General features: G+C 50.6%; 8 protein-coding genes across 8 annotated transcripts; 3 read left to right on the top strand and 5 right to left on the bottom strand.

The window, feature by feature from the left end:
• Window positions 1–359: 359 nt before the first annotated feature.
• ACHE_11626A (GNAT family N-acetyltransferase) lies at window positions 360–1,924 on the top strand (the record flags this gene model as incomplete). The annotated part of the gene is made up of 2 exons (XM_043276216.1): window positions 360–1,750; window positions 1,807–1,924. The coding sequence occupies 2 exons, from the start codon at window positions 360–362 to the stop codon at window positions 1,922–1,924; spliced, it is 1,509 nt and encodes a 502-aa protein (XP_043132746.1).
• Window positions 1,925–2,611: 687 nt separating this feature from the next.
• Window positions 2,612–3,826, bottom strand: ACHE_11625S (cyclin family protein; the record flags this gene model as incomplete). Its single annotated transcript, XM_043276215.1, has 1 exon — window positions 2,612–3,826. One exon carries the CDS (start codon window positions 3,824–3,826, stop codon window positions 2,612–2,614), a length of 1,215 nt encoding a protein of 404 aa, XP_043132745.1.
• A 1,284-nt stretch (window positions 3,827–5,110) lies between these two features.
• On the bottom strand, window positions 5,111–5,899 carry xgeA (putative endoglucanase; the record flags this gene model as incomplete). Its single annotated transcript, XM_043276214.1, has 2 exons — window positions 5,111–5,510; window positions 5,562–5,899. 2 exons carry the CDS (start codon window positions 5,897–5,899, stop codon window positions 5,111–5,113), a joined length of 738 nt encoding a protein of 245 aa, XP_043132744.1.
• A 788-nt stretch (window positions 5,900–6,687) lies between these two features.
• erg2 (C-8 sterol isomerase ERG2) lies at window positions 6,688–7,511 on the top strand (the record flags this gene model as incomplete). The annotated part of the gene is made up of 2 exons (XM_043276213.1): window positions 6,688–7,027; window positions 7,147–7,511. 2 exons carry the CDS (start codon window positions 6,688–6,690, stop codon window positions 7,509–7,511), a joined length of 705 nt encoding a protein of 234 aa, XP_043132743.1.
• A 2,144-nt stretch (window positions 7,512–9,655) lies between these two features.
• Window positions 9,656–10,039, bottom strand: ACHE_11622S (LYR motif-containing protein; the record flags this gene model as incomplete). The annotated part of the gene is made up of 1 exon (XM_043276212.1): window positions 9,656–10,039. The coding sequence occupies one exon, from the start codon at window positions 10,037–10,039 to the stop codon at window positions 9,656–9,658; it is 384 nt and encodes a 127-aa protein (XP_043132742.1).
• Window positions 10,040–10,469: 430 nt separating this feature from the next.
• ACHE_11621S (putative Ras guanyl-nucleotide exchange factor RasGEF) lies at window positions 10,470–13,572 on the bottom strand (the record flags this gene model as incomplete). The annotated part of the gene is made up of 5 exons (XM_043276211.1): window positions 10,470–10,553; window positions 10,619–11,047; window positions 11,098–12,665; window positions 13,043–13,231; window positions 13,344–13,572. 5 exons carry the CDS (start codon window positions 13,570–13,572, stop codon window positions 10,470–10,472), a joined length of 2,499 nt encoding a protein of 832 aa, XP_043132741.1.
• Window positions 13,573–16,301: 2,729 nt separating this feature from the next.
• On the bottom strand, window positions 16,302–16,958 carry ACHE_11620S (zinc finger HIT domain-containing protein; the record flags this gene model as incomplete). The annotated part of the gene is made up of 2 exons (XM_043276210.1): window positions 16,302–16,818; window positions 16,888–16,958. 2 exons carry the CDS (start codon window positions 16,956–16,958, stop codon window positions 16,302–16,304), a joined length of 588 nt encoding a protein of 195 aa, XP_043132740.1.
• Window positions 16,959–17,361: 403 nt separating this feature from the next.
• Window positions 17,362–19,156, top strand: ACHE_11619A (Zn(II)2Cys6 transcription factor domain-containing protein; the record flags this gene model as incomplete). Its single annotated transcript, XM_043276208.1, has 4 exons — window positions 17,362–17,421; window positions 17,497–18,024; window positions 18,088–18,228; window positions 18,278–19,156. 4 exons carry the CDS (start codon window positions 17,362–17,364, stop codon window positions 19,154–19,156), a joined length of 1,608 nt encoding a protein of 535 aa, XP_043132739.1.
• Between the last annotated feature and the right edge of the window lie 389 nt (window positions 19,157–19,545).

Raw genomic sequence — 19,545 nt, 5'->3', positions numbered from 1 at the left:
TTCAATCTATATTTCTTAGAATTGTATGAATAATGCGTGTCTACGAAGAGGGAAACTGGGAATAGCGTCAACTTTTCCCATTTTGTCACGCTGAGCGAACATGACATCAGACCCTCGCCTCTTGATTTTATCATCGTATAGACGAATTCAATTCAATCAGTCAATTCTCAATTCTCAATTGCATGACTTGAATCGTGCTCTGATGATTAAACACCCCACTGGCCGATCCCGAAGTGTCATATTGAAGGGGCCCATCATCCCACTTTCTCATCGCATAAAACCCCTCTTCCTCCTCTTTTCCTCCTCCCTTTTCTTTCGTCTATTTTTTCTGCAAATAAGTAAGAAAATCACTCTGCAAAATGCGCCACAGCACCTGCTACCTCCCAAATGGGCAGAGCTTCACTGTGACGCCCGTCTTCGGCGGCTTTAACTTCAAGAGCAACGACCTGACTCTCCACCACTCCGTCCTCCCCCCAGGATGGACCGTCGTCCTTTACACCCTCGATGAGGACGAAGCCTCCGAAAAGGAGGAAAAGGACCGCCAGCGCCGCTTCACAGACCCCACCCTCCGCAATGACTGCCTCCACATCGCATACACAGTCGACCCCTCCAGCGAAGACTTCAAACCCGCCAGTTCCCCGACGCGCCAGATCGCACTGCTTCTCTACATCACGCTATGGTGGTACTTCCACGAACAAGAGCCGGATCTGCATCTGCACACGGCGAATTCCGCGAAGACCCCGCTGTTGGGTAAGCCCAAGGGTGACTGGCGGATTAACATCAAGCGTGAGGGGATCTTCAAGAAGCGCAATTTGTTGCAGAAGCTTGAGCGCATGGGTCTAATTGCGACGGAAGATAGCTCTGTTGGGCTGGAGCCGAATGAGAACCAGGACTCTGGGGCTTGGGATAATATGTTTGTGAGCAGGAGGAGTTTCTGGCAGTTGGATCCGCGATTGTTCCTGTTTACGCTCGCGCCGGCGGGGATTCCGGCGTCGATTACGGGAACTGTACGGCAGCAGATCTCAGCGCCGACGACGGATGAGCAGGCGAGACTGGCGAAGGAGGGACCGTTTACATCGGGAAGCCATCTACCCACCTACTTCCCCCCGCCACCAACGCAGTATACCTTCACGAATGGCGTGAGACACCCGCTTCGTTCCCGGCCACCGCACCAAGGCGAAGTCGTCTATATCCGCTACATCCCAAGCGTGGGCCAATACCTCTCCTTCCGAGTCCCCTACTTCTCCCCCGCAAAACAGCCCCCGTCCCAATCCCAATCAGGAACCAATACCCCCTCCGGTTCCAACCACACCCATTCCCTCTCCTCCTCCTCCGCCATCGGCATGCAACAGCCCCAGCCCACAGATGGCCCAACGGACCTCGAAATCCTCCACAAATGGATGAACGACCCCCGCGTCAACGCCGCATGGGGCGAAGCAGGCCCCATCGAGCATCAGCAGGGATTCTTGCGCCACAACCTCACCTCGCGTCACAGCTTCCCGGTCTTCGGATGCTGGGACGGGAAGCCCTTCGGGTACTTTGAGATCTACTGGGCCAAGGAAGACCGATTGGGGCCGTTGCTGGGCGGTCTGGGTAATTATGATCGCGGGATTCATCTGCTTGTCGGGGAGCAGGAGTACCGGGGATCTCATCGGGTGAATATTTGGTTGAGTTCGTTGGTGCATTATGCTTGGTTGGCGGATTCCAGGACGGAGACGGTTTTGCTGGAGCCTAGGGTTGATAATGAGAAGTAGCCCTCCCCTCCCTATCTTCATTTCACGAGAAAGACGATGCTAAATATAACAGGGTCATAAGCTATCTGCAGAAATCAGGCTTCTACAAAGAAGGCGAGGTGACCTTTCCGCATAAACAGTCGGCTGTTATGAAAATCAAGCGTGATTCGTGGGAAGCGCCGGCCATCTAGTCGCTGTCTCTTAATGTACAAGTACTTCCTCCATATCGATCGACGATCAGCATAGAATGTATAGTCCTCTACGGAAAACACCCCCATCCAATCAACCAACCATTCCGCAGGTCTCGACCCGATGTACATGCGCATTCCTCGGAATACCCAACCCAGGATCCGCGTGGCTGTAACTGAAGCCCCATGCTGTTTTGTAACAGTGGCGCACGTCCAGCCGTCGACTGGAATGCTGTCCTTGCCATTCTGAAAACTCTATGTGGTCATCTCGCATACTGCATACTTGGAATGTCGGAGAATTGAAGATATCTATATTAAACTATCAATCGTCTTATAAATGCTATCGAGTTATTGTTAGTGAGTCATTCGATTAAGACTGTACCGTACATACGGATTTCATGAGCATGACAGACGAACGAAAGAGAGTAAGTGAAAAGAAAGACATAGCAAAGCGTAACATAGCATAGCATGTAGCGTATAGCAAAATCAATGACATGTAGGGAATCAATCATAACCAAAACAACGTCCACCAATCTCAACGCCGTCAATGCATGAAACAGATTTTGAATCAAGATAGAAAATAGGAAATAGGGTATTATAGATCATCAAGTCAGATCAATCTGAAAGCAAACATAATAAGACGAGACCAGCTCAGTAAAAGTAAAAAGACCGACACAAAAGAAACAGAACCTAAGTTCTCCCAATCCGTCCACCCATATACGAAGCAGACGCCAGGAATCTCGCAACGAGACCCGAACCCCCAGAGTGGTGACCAAGGCGCATCTTCTTGTTGCTCACGCCATCATTCGAAAGGGAGTGCGAGTGCGAGTGCGTCTTGACATCTGCCTTCTGGGACATGGTCACGTAGTTAGCGGTGCAGATATGGGGGCTGTTGCTGCTGTCTGCGACAATGACTTCGTCGGCCCCGTTGGATGAGCTTATCGATGCTGGTGTACCCCGCGAGGAAGTAGTCATGCTGGAAGCGCAGGAGCTAAGCGAGGTGAATGTCTCTGCGCGGGAGAGGGCAGGCACGTCCTTGATTGACGGGGGAGAAATGGAGCGGTTCGCACGCCGGTGCGTATACGGCGTTGCAACCATCGAGTGCCGCGAAGCAGGAGTGGGCGAGTGCTCAGTGTGTCGACGGGGACTGCCATTGCGAGACGATGTTGACGGAGTCTGATGACGAAGACTTTCAGGCGAGAGCTGCAGACGCGATTGTCTGTACAGCTCCTGCTGTCTCTTCTTCCTCTCATGCTCCTGAAGCTGGAACCGGCGACGAATCGGTCCCAGGAACGGCTCGAGGTGCTTGAACAGTTCATCTTCCGTAACACGAGTTTCCCAATCAAGTAGGAAGAGTAATTGCCGCTCCATAAGATTCACTTCGGGCAACGAGAATCCGAACCCATCATAACCCTTAACGACCGTGTACCTCGCCCAGTGCTTGTTCTTAGGACTCGAGTCGTTGAGGTTCTTCGCGGCCAGGATCAGACTGGCTAGGAAGATGCGGTGCACGGTGCAGCGCATGCCCTTGGCGACGGGTGGTAGGCGTGCGCGTAGACGCTCCAGGAAGACCAGGGAGGCCATAAGGGTAGGCACCTGGACCTGGGAGCGGGTGACGATGGAGGCGATAAAGGTTTCCACTGAGGGCAGCGGAGGCATGCCGCTGTTGTCCAGAGCATCGTCTGAGGGAGGTGTGCTGGGTGGTGTTGGTTGCTGAGGGCTTGCTGATGGTGATTCGCAGCGGATGACTTGTGATGCTTGATGGGCGAGATGGCAGACCATGTCGCGGGAGACAGGGAGCTTCACGAATTCGTTGAGGGCCGCTTGGTTAAGCGAGTTTAGGGTGGTGGGTTTGGGATCCATGGTGGTAGTGGTGGTTGAAGTATACGGATTCTGCTGGGTCATGGATGTAGGATGATAGATATAGATATGCCAACACGACGAAATATATAGCTCGACAGAGAGTGATGTATCACTTTTGCAGCGATTGTATGCAATGAGACGCGTTGTGTTAAGCGTGTTGTTTGGGGCTGTCAACACAATGTGCTTTGTCGGATTCAGCACAATCAACGCCTTCGGCTTTATTCAATAATGAATAGTTTCTTTATGGTTCCCGACCAGCAGGAAATAGTCGATTCAAACTGATAATCCGATAATGAACTCGAAGCGATGGAAAGCCGTAAGCAGGCAAAATGTAAGCAGTGTAAAGAGCGAGGGCAAACAGAGAAAAGAGGGGTATGTATAACCACAACGATTGATATCACTAGAAAAAAGAACCGAACAGAGAGACCGAAGAGAATGCATGGATGCTCTTATAAGACAGACATTCCTTCACAACGACGCGGGTGCATCGCAGGGCGGCTGGAGAGGCTGCAAGGACAGCGCCTGGCTGGCGACACGAAAATCGCAGCGGAAGCATGGATGAAGGGGGGATTGGCGCTGGAATGCATCCCTGTGTATACAGCACTATCGAATAGTTTGGTGTAGATAATCCCGCCACCTATTATGTGTACTCGCTCGATGCGGATATATGACTTCAATCCTTCTATTCTAGCATTTGTGATTGTTATCTATGCTATTGCAATTGATGCAATACCATTACACCTTCCCCTCCTATCCTATACTGTACCAGGAGTAAGTATCCAGGTCTATACATTCCTCCCTCTAACGCCCATCCAAGGACGCGACTCTCCTCTCTGCTCCCCTCTTTCATTACTCAGGCAGACGAATACTGCATTTGCTCAACTGATCTATATTTGTCTCATTCGTGCAACTAAGCGCCGTCTCTCCAGCGCGTACTATCCCGGCCCTCCGGCGCCTGGCCTGCTTCTAATTCGAGCTACTTTCTACCCAATGAGAGCGAACGTCATGAACTCAACATTCTTCTATGTACCCAGCGATCTGATTCATCGATCGGCCGCAACGGTCCGAGATTAGAGGCCGGCGCGTCGACTGTTTCGCATACACATCACCGGGCATGATCTAGTGGCCATCACGCAAAAGAAGCGTTTTTCGCAGGCGACTCGTGAGACGATCATCTCACCAATAGCTGTCCGTTCTTCATTAAGCTTTATTGCATTGGGGTGGCGGTACAAAGTACCCGTACTATGTATATACAAGTCTCACTCTCTCACATTCCACCTCCGTATGAAGCCAAGCGATCGCCACAAATAATTAGGCAGGAACCATTCAAGCGACAGTCACCGAGTAAGTGGATGTCGTGAACTTCGCGTCCGAGCCAGTGAATGGCTCCGTACCTGCCTGCAAATCCGTCAGGTACAGGCTCGACTGCAGACCCTGGTTCTGCTCCAGGTACTGGAAGAACTCCAACAAGTCACCCGAGAAGCTCTGGGCCTCCGACGAGGCAACAAAGCTGTACACTTGCATGTTGCCGTTCTTGCCCGACCACAGCTCGAACGAGGTTCCGCCAATCGTCGTGGTCGCGATGGACTGGCCTGTCGAGGAGATGGGGCCCGCGCCGCCCAGGGCAGCCAACCAGACCATGATCTCATACTCAGCGTCGCCGTCGGCGGACGAGGAGAGAAACATGTCATAGGCGACATCGGCCACGAGGTCAGAGCCGGTGTAGCTATTTCTGTCAGCTTTTCTTCCTTCTAATTGTTGCTTGCCGTTGCCTTACCTCCATTCCCACTTGGTGGTCATGCTCGACATGCTATCGAGCGTCTTTGCTTCGAACTGATAGGCCGCATTTGGGAAGCTCTTCACGGAGCCGTCGCCGCCTTCCCAGGACCAGGTTGCGTGCCATGAGATGGTGTCGCCGTTGACGGAGTCCAGCCCCGTGCACTGTGAACCATTGTCGGCGTTGTCCTTGCCCCAAGCATTGTTGTACAGAATGAAGTCGCCTTCGGTCGACTGGCTGTACTGGTCGCAGAGATCAGCCCGGCGGTTCAAGGAGTTGGGGATGACGGCCGCCGTGGTGAGCGAAAGGAGAGAAGTAAGAGCGACGATGGACTTCATTTTGTGAATGACGATACAAGAACCTGCTTGTGTTGACTGAATTCGAGGAAAAAGGAAAAATGAGCGTCTAGCAGAGCATTTATATCTTTTTTCAAGGAGCTCATCGGAACCAGGTATTTTAACCGGCTATCTTCATCCAATCTTGCTATCAATCAACTCGAGACTGCCCAATATAACCGACCCATCATGACACGGGATGAAACGGCGAACATTCTCGCGTTTCCTGGTTTGTTTGCTTTGAAGCTGTCAATATAGTGCAATATATTATCCGGCTTCATGAGTGCGGATTCTCCTGTTTCACACTAACCAAGAGCAACTGTTGGTCCGATGTTCTTTATGAATTAACCGGTGCTCTATGGAGACCTCTGTAGCTTTTATTAGCACTTCTGAAATCTTGATCTGTATCTTATAAAGTAGCAATCTGAAGCTTGTCTTCGGTAGCTCCAGGCTCCATAACCTCGGCTCGTTTCATCTCTATCGATCTCTATCGAAGCTCTACTGAAGACCCTCAGCATGACAGTAATTCTTGCTATGAGAATATCGCGACAATGAAGCCATGAACAGCGGAAAAAAAAAAAAAAGCTGAGCTGGCAGTCCAAATGGCAATGGTTGAGATGCTAGTTGAGAGGTGACCACCAATCAAGTGGCCTGAGCGGATGATTTTCTTACCGAGTTTCTTGCCGCCTCAACAATAACAGATCTTCTGTTTTTCTTTTCTATTTACCTCTACCTCTCCTCTTCTCTCTTTCATACCTCTCTGGAATATTAATTCAATTCCAACTTCGAAAATGCCCAAGGCTTCCCGTTCGCAGAGCAATGCAGCCAAGTCCTGCCGCTGCCTCTCCTTGCGCTGCTTGAGCATCCTCGCCATCTTCCTGGCTCTCTTTTCAGCTCTCTATTCCTATCTCAACGCACGTCTTGAGCAATTCTACATTTTCGAACCCGGTCAATTGCACGATCTCTCTCAGCGTGCCATTGCAGCTCACGGAAATGACACTCGCTCGGTTGTCAACTACATCGTCTCCGAGCTGGACGAGAAGGTTCCTAGCCAGTTCGTGAACAAGGAAGAAGAATGGGTTTTCAACAACGCCGGTGGTGCTATGGGTGCCATGTACATTATCCATGCCAGTAAGTTTCTTCTTTCTTCTTGCCCGTGTGTTGGTCCGGTTCCATGGATTAGAACCCACGGCCCTGGAAGCAAACCCGCGCATCCTTGGATCACAATCACTAACAGATCGCAATCGCAGGTATCACCGAATACCTGATAGTCTTTGGCACCGCCATCGGCACAGAAGGTCACACTGGCCGTCACACCGCCGACGACTACTTCAACATCCTCCAGGGCACCCAGCTCGCCTACGTCCCCGGATCCTACGAGCCCGAGGTCTACCCGCAGGGCACGGTGCACCACCTGCGCCGCGGCGAGGTCAAACAATACAAGATGGAGGAGTCGTGCTTTGCGCTTGAGTACGCGCGTGGATGGATCCCGCCCATGCTGTTCTTCGGATACGCGGACACCTTCTCGAGCACGCTTGACTTCCCGACTTTGTGGGCGACTTCGCGGATTACCGGTCGGGAAATGATTAAGAATTTGTTGCAGATGAAGCTGTAATGCGATTGCACAGGTTTATGAGTGGTTATGAGTTGTTATCTTGAGGAATGGTTCATTGGATATGTTGTCATGTATATTATGCATCGATGGCCTGGGTGCTATGGTATTTAATAATGTAATAGCAAAATGAACAGACGAATGTACACTTGACTTACTATATGCTGCCATTGCACAAAATTCGTGCTGAGTAAGCACAAACTTATGCAGACACAACAGCGGGGTCATCTTCTATCTTTTGATCTTCCCCAGAATTTTTTACTCACTCTGAATCATTATTACAACCACAAAACAGATTTAAAATGCCTCCATCCCTCTGCGCCAACTGCCAGACAGCCCGCGCCGTAATCATCCGGCCGAAAAACCGCCAAAAACTCTGCAAAACCTGCTTCCTGACCATCTTCGAAACCGAAGTCCACGAAACCATCACCTCTTCCTCCCTCTTCCACCGCAGCGAACGAGTCGCCATCGGCGCGTCCGGCGGAAAAGACAGCACAGTCCTCGCCTCTGTCTTGAAGACCCTGAATGAGCGCTACGATTACGGGTTACAGTTATGTCTGTTGTCGATCGACGAGGGGATTAAGGGTTATCGCGATGATAGTCTAGAGACCGTGAAACGCAACGCGGTGCAGTATGACATGCCCCTCGAGATTGTCGGATACGGGGAGTTATATGGGTGGACGATGGACCAGGTTGTCGCGCAGGTTGGCAAGAAGGGCAATTGCACGTACTGCGGTGTCTTCCGACGACAAGCGCTAGACCGCGGCGCTGCGAGACTGGGCATTAAGCATGTTGTAACGGGGCATAATGCGGATGACGTCGCGGAGACGGTCATGATGAACCTGTTGCGTGGTGATCTGCCGAGATTATCGCGGGGCACGAGTATTGTTACGGACTCTGGGGCGTCGGAGATTAAGCGCAGCAAGCCGCTCAAGTACGCTTATGAGAAGGAGATTGTGCTGTATGCGCATCATAAGAAGTTGGATTATTTCAGTACGGAGTGTATTTACTCGCCGGAAGCGTTTCGGGGGAGTGCAAGGACGTTGATTAAGGATTTGGAAAAGATTAGGCCGAGCTCGATTCTGGATATTGTGAAGAGTGGCGAGGATATGGCGCTGCTTGTTCCTCCGGAGGTTAATGGGGGGACCAAGAAACCCGCCGCCGCAGCTGTAGCAGCAGAGGACGATACACCTGGAGGCTGCGGTAGCCAAAACGGGCGCTCCAGCGGCGGCGAAATGGCCGAGATGGAGAAGAAACTCGCCGAAGATGAAATCGCAACATCCCGCGAAACGGAGATCCAGCTTCCAGCAGCAGCAGCGCCGAAGAAGAAGACCAAGAACCCCGATAAGAGCCGGACACCGAAGCAGGTGAAAGTGCAGTCTATGGGCAAGTGTGAGCGGTGCGGGTATATCTCGAGTCAGAAGATTTGCAAGGCCTGTTCGTTGCTGGAGGGCCTTAATAAGAATCGGCCCAAGACTGCCATTGAGGTTGGGGTTGGGATGGAGGATGAGGAGAGCAGTTCAACGCTTATGAGGCAGATGGAGCAGGTTCAGTTGACATCTGGTTAAGCCATTCTGCTTTTTTTCATTTGTCAGAAACTGGGCTTTTTTCGAGTCCATATCCATTCAACTATGGACAGAGCAGTTCACCACCGGACTGGCATATGAAAAGAACTGCATCAGGACTTGATACCATCAAGTCAGTCCAGCCAAATCCCACACAATGCGATATCCGTAACCATCGGATCAAGCAAGCAAACCAAAGCCACAGTCGAGCGAGAACTGCCTATATATCTGCATTGAAATCGGGACGGTCAAGATATGAATCTGCACTCGAATCTTCGATGCCAACAACCCAGAGCTAGCCATTGCCAACCTACATCATTAGATAGTGGATATTGATGGCAGATAATCATCAACGAGATAATGCATTCCTTTATGTCCGTACTCCAAGACATATCTGCTTTCACATGCAAATACATAACCAAAGAAACCCCATAAAAATTGATAAGAACATAATATAATACATGACCATAAAGAGGTATCCCAGCCCAAGCATTGATCAGTAGTACTTCAGCAACCATTATCCTGCAAACAGTATCCTCGCCGTCACCCCATAAACCTACCCGTTATCCCAAAATCACAAGATCATTTTTCTCCCCCACCAACAACCGGTAAATCCCACCCCACCCTCCTAGCCGTAAGCCTAATCCTCTCCTCCTCATCCATGCTCATCCCAGGATTATACCGTTCCAACAGCGTCGCATACGTCCTCTGCGCCCTCGCATAAACCGCCAACTGCTCCGCCTCCTGCAACCGTCCCTTCATCTTCTCCCATTCTTCCGTCTCATGTGTGTTTGGGTTTGTCGCGACGTTTGTGAATTGCGGCGTTGCCGCGGTGGCACGGAAGTGGTCGCGGAGGCGGGCGTGGAGGGGGGTTGTAGCGGTTGGGTTTGTTTTTGGGAGGGAGCGGCGCGGGTGTTCGCGGAGGAGGGCGCGGTAGGTCGAGCGGGCGTGCGGGGTTAGGGGCATTTTGGTATTTTCTTTTTGTGTGCTTTTCTGTTTTGTTTTGAGGTGAGGTTGACTGACTGTAAAGGGAGCGGGAGTTGAAGACGGAGAATGATCGGAGGTATTTATCACGTGATATGTACCCAGATGCAGTCCAGAGACTTACTGTCTTGTCTACCAGTTAGGTAATGCTGATTATTATGTATTCCATATGTACAAAGTACAATCGCTAAAACACTATCACCTCCCAAACGAAGAGCATAAAACCCATCCCATCGCGTCAAAAATCATATCGGCATCACAACTGTATGGTATAGATATGCGAAACTGAAACAAACCCGTCGCCGTCGCTTTAACTTTTCGTTGAAAGAAGTAAAATATGACAGTGAAAATACTGCTGGGGTAGATGAGGTAAAAAGAAGGGTAGGGTAGGGTAAAGGGGGAAAGGAAGGGGTCACGAGCGTAACCAGCCGAACTTCTTGCGTCCGGTTTCTCCACCGGCTGATGGTTCGACGTGCATGCTGCGCGCATACAGTTCCTGTATTTGTTAGTGACGATGTCAGAGAAGAAGGTTAGAGAAGGAGGTAGAAAGGTGGAGCATACCTCCTCATCACCAGCCAGTTTGATATCCAGAATCAACCGTTGGATGTCATCGTACCTGTGCATCTGGGAATACGGCGTCTTCTGACTCCGCTGGATGCACAACACGACTTCACCCATGACTTCAAACTTCTTCCAGTTGACCCGCGACTTGCCTTCGCCAATGAAGGTCTTGTTCCCTTCTTCGGCAGAAACGAGATCGCGACGGTGTAGTGGAAGAAATGGGATTCGTTCGGAGAATGAGTTGTCCCATGCCAGTCGGTAGGCAAAGTGGCTCTTCTGAGTTCCCATGAGGATAACCAGTCTCATGAAATCCTTTTGGACCTGGACGGGTACCTGGTCGCGGGTTTGCGAGAGTCGGTGGACCGGTGTACCGTTGATCCCGGCTATTACTGCTCCTAGGGAGTTGTAGTTGTTCAGACGGCGCAGTTTCTGACTGGTTAGTTTGCTGGTCGGGAAGAAAAATAATAGGGGAAACTCACCAACGCAATGTTCATGAACCTCTCCAGCGCCCTCGCCCGATGCTTAGGCTTGTCGCGAAGCAAAATCATGCTCGCAACAAAGAAAGCCAAATGATTAAACTGCTTAATCATTCGATTGACATTCTGCAGACTCTTAATCTTATCCTTGTCCGGCCCCGAGATGCTAACATGGCGCACAAGGTCCCGTGGCCGGAATGAATTGAACATAACCCAGTCGAGCCGTGTCAATTCCCGCGCAACGTCTTCGTCTGAAAAATCCATGAATTGCCGCCATATGATCTTGGAAATCGGAATCATTGGCGTAAGTTCCAGATGGTGAGCTTCTTTCTGTGCAGCCTCAGTACTCATTAGCGTAAAAGATTGGCTCACGATGCTGCCGGGCTTCTCAACCAGTGACGAGCTCGATGGTGGTCCAGACAGCTTCATTGATGGGTCCGTTAACCCCTCACTCAAATCCACCGCGCTAAGGTTGTAGATGGGATCTTCTTCTTCCTCCTCTTCCTCCTGCGGGGTAGGTGCTGGTGCGCCGAGGAAAGTCGATGGCGAGTTCCGACCCGAGCTGACCAACGGGGTATCCGGGATATTCAATTCTTCAATATCGGTGTCCGAAAATGGCCAGCCCACATCGTCATCTTCCGCCGGGATTTCAAGATATGAGCTAACCTCCTTCGCAGCAAACATGTAGAAATGGCTACGCTCTAGTGTCGAGACAAAATCAACTATCCGCTTCCGGGTACGGGGATGGGCCAAATCCCCTGGGTACTCCGACACCCATTGGGCCATGACATTTAGTAGCTGGAGCTGATCGGCAATGCGCGAGAGCTGGTCGGTATTGTTCTTTTCGTTCCGGTCGAACCGCTTAATCAGCGCATTGAGGAGCTGTGCAGGGGCCGCAAATTTGCGGTAAAGACACAAGAATATGGCCGCAAATTTTGAGTCCTGTCTTGACACCGGTTGCGACACCAGGCGATCAACGAGCTCGTCGAACGTGTAACCGACATCGCTGGAAGCCCCGTCGTTGCTCTTGTCCCTGCTCCCGTCAGGACTGGGCGGAGCACTCCGCGGTCCAACAATCTCCTCTTCCATAGCCAAGAAATTGTCGAAAGCATCCGAGCTACCACTGTTCCGCCACTCGGTATGTAGTCGTTGTTGTCGATTGAGATACTGATCCTTGTTGGGTGAATTCCCGTCCGAGGCCAAAGGGTCGTGCGGGTTCAATTGAGTCCCAGAAGGTGGAGTTTGCGGTCGCATAGGGTTCGAATTGCTCCGGGCGAACCTGGATAAGCCATGCGCATTATTTGAAACGGCGTTCGAGGTAGCACCGGTACTTGTAGCACCACTGCTAGTATTCAGCTGGTCCGTGGGCCCGCGGATCTCACCGCTTCCGTCTGCTCTTTGAGCTGGAGCAGTAGAACTAGTAGTTGTTGGGCCGCCAGCGGCTGCTTCTTGATTCGGACGAGCGTGATGAGGAAATCCGTGCGCGATGGGGGGATTCGCTTGCAACGAGGTTTGCGACGAGTTCCCTGTGACGGCTTTGTTTGCTTGGCCGTTATGCGAGAGCGCAATGTCTAGATCGAGGTGAAAGAACCGTCAGCACTATGATCAAATCCCTGAAGCTACGGGGATACAAATGGCTTTTAGTGTCGGGCCCATGCTGCACCACCACCACGTTTGATCGGTGGGCGAGACAAAGGGCCACGGTGCGCAGAGGGGCTTGGGGTTAGCTTCAGGCCGTGCCGCAGGTTAGCGCGACCATGGGTAGACCGCCAAAAAGGGGGGATTGTCCCAAGGTTCGCAACGAGCGTGAGAAGCTGCTTTTCTAGGAAAGACATGATGTATTGCGTGCGAGGTCGTAGATAAGGGCCAAAAAAAAAAAAAAAAAGACAAGCAAGCAATGCGGTCCAAATCTCCAGATTGCAAACCCGCGCGAAAGAACAGTACTTACCACGCTTATTGTTAACAACAGATCGCAACACCAGTGCTATACACATCTTTTGCGATCGCGGTGATTCCGGTGTTGCCTTGTGGATTTCATATCGTTCGAGGACAGGGTCACGGATCCCATTATGAGTTGGAATAACGTCGCTTTTGCTGGCAAGCACTACAAACGGAAGTGAAGAGGCAGCCACGGAATCTGCGAAGGCAAAATGATCCATCAATCAGCCACAGTACTCTTTGTTGACTCAAACGGTGGACAATGTGCAACACTCTGCCGGGGTAGGCAGATAACGGTAATATAGACGCACCTAATAGTTTCGCAGTTTCCGGGAAAGTCGACGGCTGGGTGATATCATGTAGGACGAGTACACCATCTATTGTAGGAGGAGCTGGGTCACTGCCAAAGCGAGGCCAGACAGGACCCTTGGGGTCAGGCATGATCTCCGTGGTTGACAGCTCCAATACGCGAACCAGATAGACGGATCCATCTAATGACATCTTCTTCGTTGTCTGTCGGCCCTTGAACGGCTGCCTCATATCTAGCGCACTGGTGATGAATGTCGTCTTGCCAGCCCCGTCACAACCGGCAACGGCAATTGTCACATGGGGAAGATCCGGCTTTACCAATGACTGTATCACCCCGAGATATCACAATTAGCCTAGATCCCCGTATGATACTCCTTCAATCCAAGTAAACCATACCTCGTCGCTCACACGCTGCGGGATGGCGGTGGGGCTCCCAGCAGTAGACAACATTTCCTCCTCCGGGACGGTTTGCTGTCGTACAAGTTTCTTCGGGCCGGCATCCTTGGTCGTCATAGATGTCATTTTCGAGGAAGAATCCAGTTGAAAGAGCGCCCCAACCGGAGCGGAATTGGTTCTGCTGGGGAGACTAGGACGTTGCGGAACGGAAACCGATGGCAGACCCTGGGCTTTGTCGCTGGAAGCACGCTCTCTCCGAATCTGCTGATAAGTCATGCTTGGGAGATAGCCCAAGGGGGAGGGATGACTGTGGCAAGTAGGAGAGAGAGGGTGGTAGGTGCTGGCAATAAACGATAGGTGGTATAGAGGAGAGTAATCTGCGCGGAACAGATGGACAGTGCGACGCCAGGGGAATCAATGGGAACGAAATCGAACGGCGAACAAAATCGGGAGGGCGCAAGTGGTGACTTGACTAGGTGAGAAATTGAGGCCCAACCGGCTTATCCATTGTCGCTCAAGAAATTTCCAACGTGGGAAGAGTTGAAGAGGGAGGAATATTCGCAGTAGTGGTAGCAGTAATAGAAGCAGTGGTTCTGAGCCGCAACTTTGTGGGATCAACCGGTCCCCGCGACTCGGGCTTTGATTTCTTTTTTCAGAGATTCTTTGACTGAAACTGAAAGAAGTCCGACGGGGAAACTGACGGGAAATGAAACAGAGTCAAGGTCAGCAATGAGCCGCAATTGAGCGAGACAAGCGGGAAGATGAAGTCTCACTGAGTCGGAAGCGAAAATGTACTCCGGACGCTGTCCCGGCACTGCACTCCGCAACGACAAATATGCAGTAATATAATGGCTGATAATGTAATAATAACAGCAAAAAAGTGAATATATAAATAAACCCGCTCTGAAGGAACGACGACAGGAAGGCAAATGGACAAATAGAAATACTGCACTGCAATAACAACAATAATAACATCCAGCTACTACTGTACTTGTTATCCCCACGGTGTGTCCGCCCCTACGGATCTTCGCGTGGAGCAAAATAAATGTTAAAGAAAGAGGAAAGTTGAGAGAATAAGGAAGGATATTCATGTGCTATACCAATAAAGATACGAAGGAAGGAAGTCTCCTTATGATGATACCCCGCCGCCCTTCACCAACCATATCTGCATAGTTAAGGCTAATATGTAGCAGGTGTACGGAGCAGGCTGAGAAAAAAAAAAAAAGAACATGATTGAGCTTTGGCTGAGATCGCCAGAGTTTCTTCGTCGTCAAGCATCCTCTTTCTTTCCCTCAGTCCGGACAAGATACTCCAGTGATGCTCCATCCTCGCTACTTGGTACGTGCATCTAAACGAGACTGCCTGCATATTCTCACTTGTCCACTGTCCACACAGAAAATCCGACTGTCCTGCGTGCTTTCACTTTGTTTGAACACCACTGCTCCGTCTTTCCGATTTATATAGACTCACAGTCATTGGCAGAGATGTTTGCTTGTCGGGAGCTGACGATGACCCTGTGAATTTTCTTTACTTTTTTTGCTCACCCGTTTTGAGAATCCTTTGCGGAATTTTTTTTCCCTCTCTTTCAAACTCTATTCCTCCCGAGTAGCAAATAAGAATGAAAAGAAAAAAAAAGTTCTCGTCTAATAATCTCCCAATCGCATTCGTTCCAATTAATGGACTGGCATACATCATAGTAACTTGAGTATGTACATGCTTGTACAGGGAGCAGGACACTCGGACCAGTTCGGGTTGGCCGCTGTATCTCTGAACACGCAGGATGCAGTACTAACTGTTCAAGTACTTCGTACTCTGGAGTGCTTTGGCGATTCCAAATCAGACAATCCATCACACGACTAACGAGTCAGAATCACTTATTCGGGGAATCCTCGACGGAGCACACCGCCGTCGTGATTGATGTCTAAAATCTAGCCGAAATCTCCAAAGACATGAGTTGGCCGAAACTGGGGCCATTTCTTTTCTTTCTAAGTGGGCGAAATCTATCCAGATCCAGGCCAGCCAACTGAACCGATCCCGAACCCATTTTTTCGAACAAGGAAACACTCTAATGCCGGGGTGGGTCGGGGAATACAAACCGGCAGAGAAGGCTCAGCTTGAGCAGAACTGGAATTGAGTCAATTGACAGCGGGCTGCCTGGCTTGGATTTGAGAGAATGTGGATCTGGATCCGAAATTTGGGGCTTGAAGATGTGTCGTGGCCTCTTCTTCATTTCCGTAGACACTGCCTTGACCCACGTTTTGTTTCTGTATTTTATGCGGGCTTTGCCGGTCTTTTGCTGTTGTGGCCTGTGTGCAAATAAAGCTTTACCAATGATCATCTTCAGAGCACATCTTCCGTAGCTTCATCAAATGTTGCCACCGCTCAGCAAACCCACATATAACGTAAATCCGCAGCAAAGCTGTCGCAGCTCGCCTTTGCCACCGGTCACTCCGTACCTGGAAAATAATAGCATGGCAGAGCTCTCCAACTGCCACGTGGTGATCGGAGTCCTGTAAAAAGAAACAACGTATCCCAGGGGTATCCATTTTCCTAATCCAGCCCCATCACGCCGGTTCCTGGGACAGCGACGGATCATCACCATTGCCACTGCCATTGACAAGCGCGACAAATCGCATGAACCCTTCCGCATCCTTCCCAATCTCCAGCCCAGTCTCACATCGTTCCCTATATTTCCTCACTTTCCCTAGACCCCGGTTGAACCCCTTCTCCCGGGTCCAAGGTCCCCGACTGCGATATCCTCCTCTCCCTCCTCTTGCATTCGCGCGTCCCCGGCCTGCCTGAGGTTGGTATTGGAGCTCGACCCATTCCTCCTCTAACGTGGTCTTGTACATATCGCGCAATTGCGCCCGAAGTTGGGGATACCGATTGAAGAGGGGTTCAAGGTCTGGCGATTTGAGCACTGCCGCTGGGTCGGGACGGTCGTCTTCATGCTTCTTTGATGCTGCGTCGTCGTTCGTGTCTGTTTCGGGTTGAGGAGGGTCATCGTTATCCGAGGGGGTCTGTTCCTGAGGCTTTGGTGTGCAGTATATCTTGTGCGATTGTGTGCAGCCAAGCGAGCAGCTGGTCGAGTTAGAGATGTCCCAAGGTACTGAATCTGAATTTTCTGCAAAATTGGTGAAGGAGACGTACCTCATGAGCCCGCAGGTAGGGCATCGATATTTGGATTGCTCCGAAGAACAAACCTCACAAGTAACCGCCATTTTGATGTCGAGCACTGATATGACTCCGTGGAGTGCTGGTTCGCGAAAGAAAAACCGCGTTGCTGCTTGTTAAATTCAGACCTGGCTGTCCATGTGCGTCAAAAGAAACCAGCAAAACCGGCTAGCTATGTAGTATCTAAGCTTGATGCCCTGCCGTCGAGATATCGTGCCAAAGTCCGAGCGTCAGAAATTAAGGTCCAGATCTTGGTTCCGCTTAAAAGAGGAATCTCTGCGATTATGTCACGTGAAGGATCGCAAAACATCGCCACCATTCGCCAATCGAGGATCGAGGGGAACTACGGGGTAAAACATACAGCGACAGGGATCAATTGAGTGATGTCTTTGGCCTGTTGACATAATTTTACGGGGTATGGAATGATGACCGATCTCCACCGTTTGAATCATGGGTGGTATTCCATTCAAATCAACCGGGTGCAATACCTGCCGGCGGAGGAAAGTCAAGGTGAGATTCCCCTGGACTACGGATTTATTTGCGGCGTTGCCGGTCTTAGATGCGCAGGACTAATAGTCAGTGTAGTGCGATGAGGCCAAGCCCGAATGTCTTCGGTGCGTCAAGAATGGCCATGTCTGCACCGGTTATGAAAGGCAGAGGGTGTTCATCCATAAGTCTGCTTCAACGGCCAAGGATTCGCAAAAGGTCGTCCAGAGGCCAAAAGAGAAGGAAATCGCGCAGAGGTCTGCTGGGGCAATAGTTGTGACCAATCCTATACAGCAGCTCCCTCGATTTAATGCTCGCCCCGAAGTGCGATCTCAATTATTGGCGTCTTTCATCAATAGTTTCCTACCCCCCGCGCAGTTCTTAAAGACTCATAAGAGTCTCTATGAGACTCTCCCAGACCTGGTCGGAGGCAGCCCGCTCCTGGATAGGGCAGTCATCTCGCTTTCCTCGGCATTTGTCGCAAAGAACAACCGTGACGATCGGTTGCTGCAGTACAGCACCAAGCTTTACAGCCAAGCAATGAAACTCCTCCATTCGAAGATCATGATGGGTAAGGGCTTGGGTAAGGACCTCTTATATACCACAATCATCTTTCAAGTATATGAAGTAAGTCGCGCGGGCTCGGGTTCTTGGTGTTGTTGCAAGGGTTGGTCGCTAATGATAAGCCAGTTGATCAATTGCTCTCCATCCGGATTTCCTGCATGGCTGGCCCATGTACAGGGAAGTAATGCCTTGATCAAGCAGTGCGATGGGCGAAGTAAGGAAGCTGTTGCTGAAAACCTATTCCTCCGTCAGCTCAGATTTGTCATTGTGGGTATTGTCATCTTTGTGTTTGCGGGTCGATGGCTAATCGTTATAGCTGTGCGATGCGATTGGGAAACGACAAGCAGCATGGCGCTATAACATCCCGACTCGATCTAGTGAGCCCCCGGGAGACAAAAACGCACTTCCACCTGAACCCATCGATATATTCCTCGACATATTGATCGAATGTACGGCTCTCATTGAGGAAGTAGACACTCTTCTGGACCAGGGATATATGGCTAGAGGCTCTCGACGAGTAGGAGAACGCTTGTTACACTCGTGTCTGTCGCTCGAGGACAGGCTGCACAATACTTGCATCTGGATGCAAGCCAAACTTGGTGTGCCGTCTTCACTCCCACGCGATGCCAGTATCCTAAAAGGATTTAGAACCGCCGTTCCAAAAGACTTCTTCCCCCGGCCTCTCAACTTCCCATCGCTCAGCTGTGCTGAATCACACCTGATTTATTGGACAACCCTTGTCTTGCTTTATCCCTTGATCAACCAACTGTTCGACTTCCTCAGCCCTGATTTCAGCCAGTCTGGAAGCCCTGTCTCCACAGCATCCCCATGTTATCCGTCCATCGAAACCGTCGAAACCCCGACCCCTCCTGCAGCCGATACACAGAACCGAGCCGACTTTATCGCTCTAACCGACGTCTATGCCACAGAAGTCTGCCGCGCCGCAGCATACTGCCTGCAACCAAGCATGAAAGCATTAGGCGGACAACTGCTCCTATCACCCTTAAGCCAGAGCACACAATTCTTCCAAGTCGAGCAGTCGAGCGAGAAGATAAAATGGTGTCAAGCGGTATTTATGTATCTGCCACAAGTGGGATTCGCCATCGGCGTGTTTCTGAAGGACATGGTCTGGCCACAGTATCGGTTGTCGCAGAAGAGGAAGTCGCCTAGTCCGCCTGAGCAAAATTCAAGATAATTCCTTGTTACAGTCATGTTGATGAGCGGTATTAACAGAATATAACAGCTGGTGAGGCATCTGCTGCATTTAGTTAACGGGAGTCGAAGTTGTTTTGATGGGTGTATGGGGTCTACGGGGTTGGTTTTAAACATGGCGTGGGTGGGTGGAGATGGGGATTGACACCTCGCACTCAGTGTCTAAACAGGGTTAGCTTAACATGGCTTGTGCGTGACTGACACCGGTATTTTTCGAAGTATGAGCGGATAAGCTGCCAATCAGTTTGATTCTAGTTGATTGTGTTTTTTGTTTCCTTAGTTTCTCTTGGGAGATATCATTTGCTGGAAAAGTTCAATATACTCCGTACCTATTATGTAACTGTACATAGCTCAGAGACCAAGGTATAGTGG

The sequence above is a fragment of the Aspergillus chevalieri genome, chromosome 1 (genome assembly GCF_016861735.1).
Source record: "Aspergillus chevalieri M1 DNA, chromosome 1, nearly complete sequence".
In the NCBI taxonomy this organism is placed as follows: domain Eukaryota; kingdom Fungi; phylum Ascomycota; class Eurotiomycetes; order Eurotiales; family Aspergillaceae; genus Aspergillus; species Aspergillus chevalieri.
This window is presented reverse-complemented; position numbering and strand designations above follow the sequence as displayed.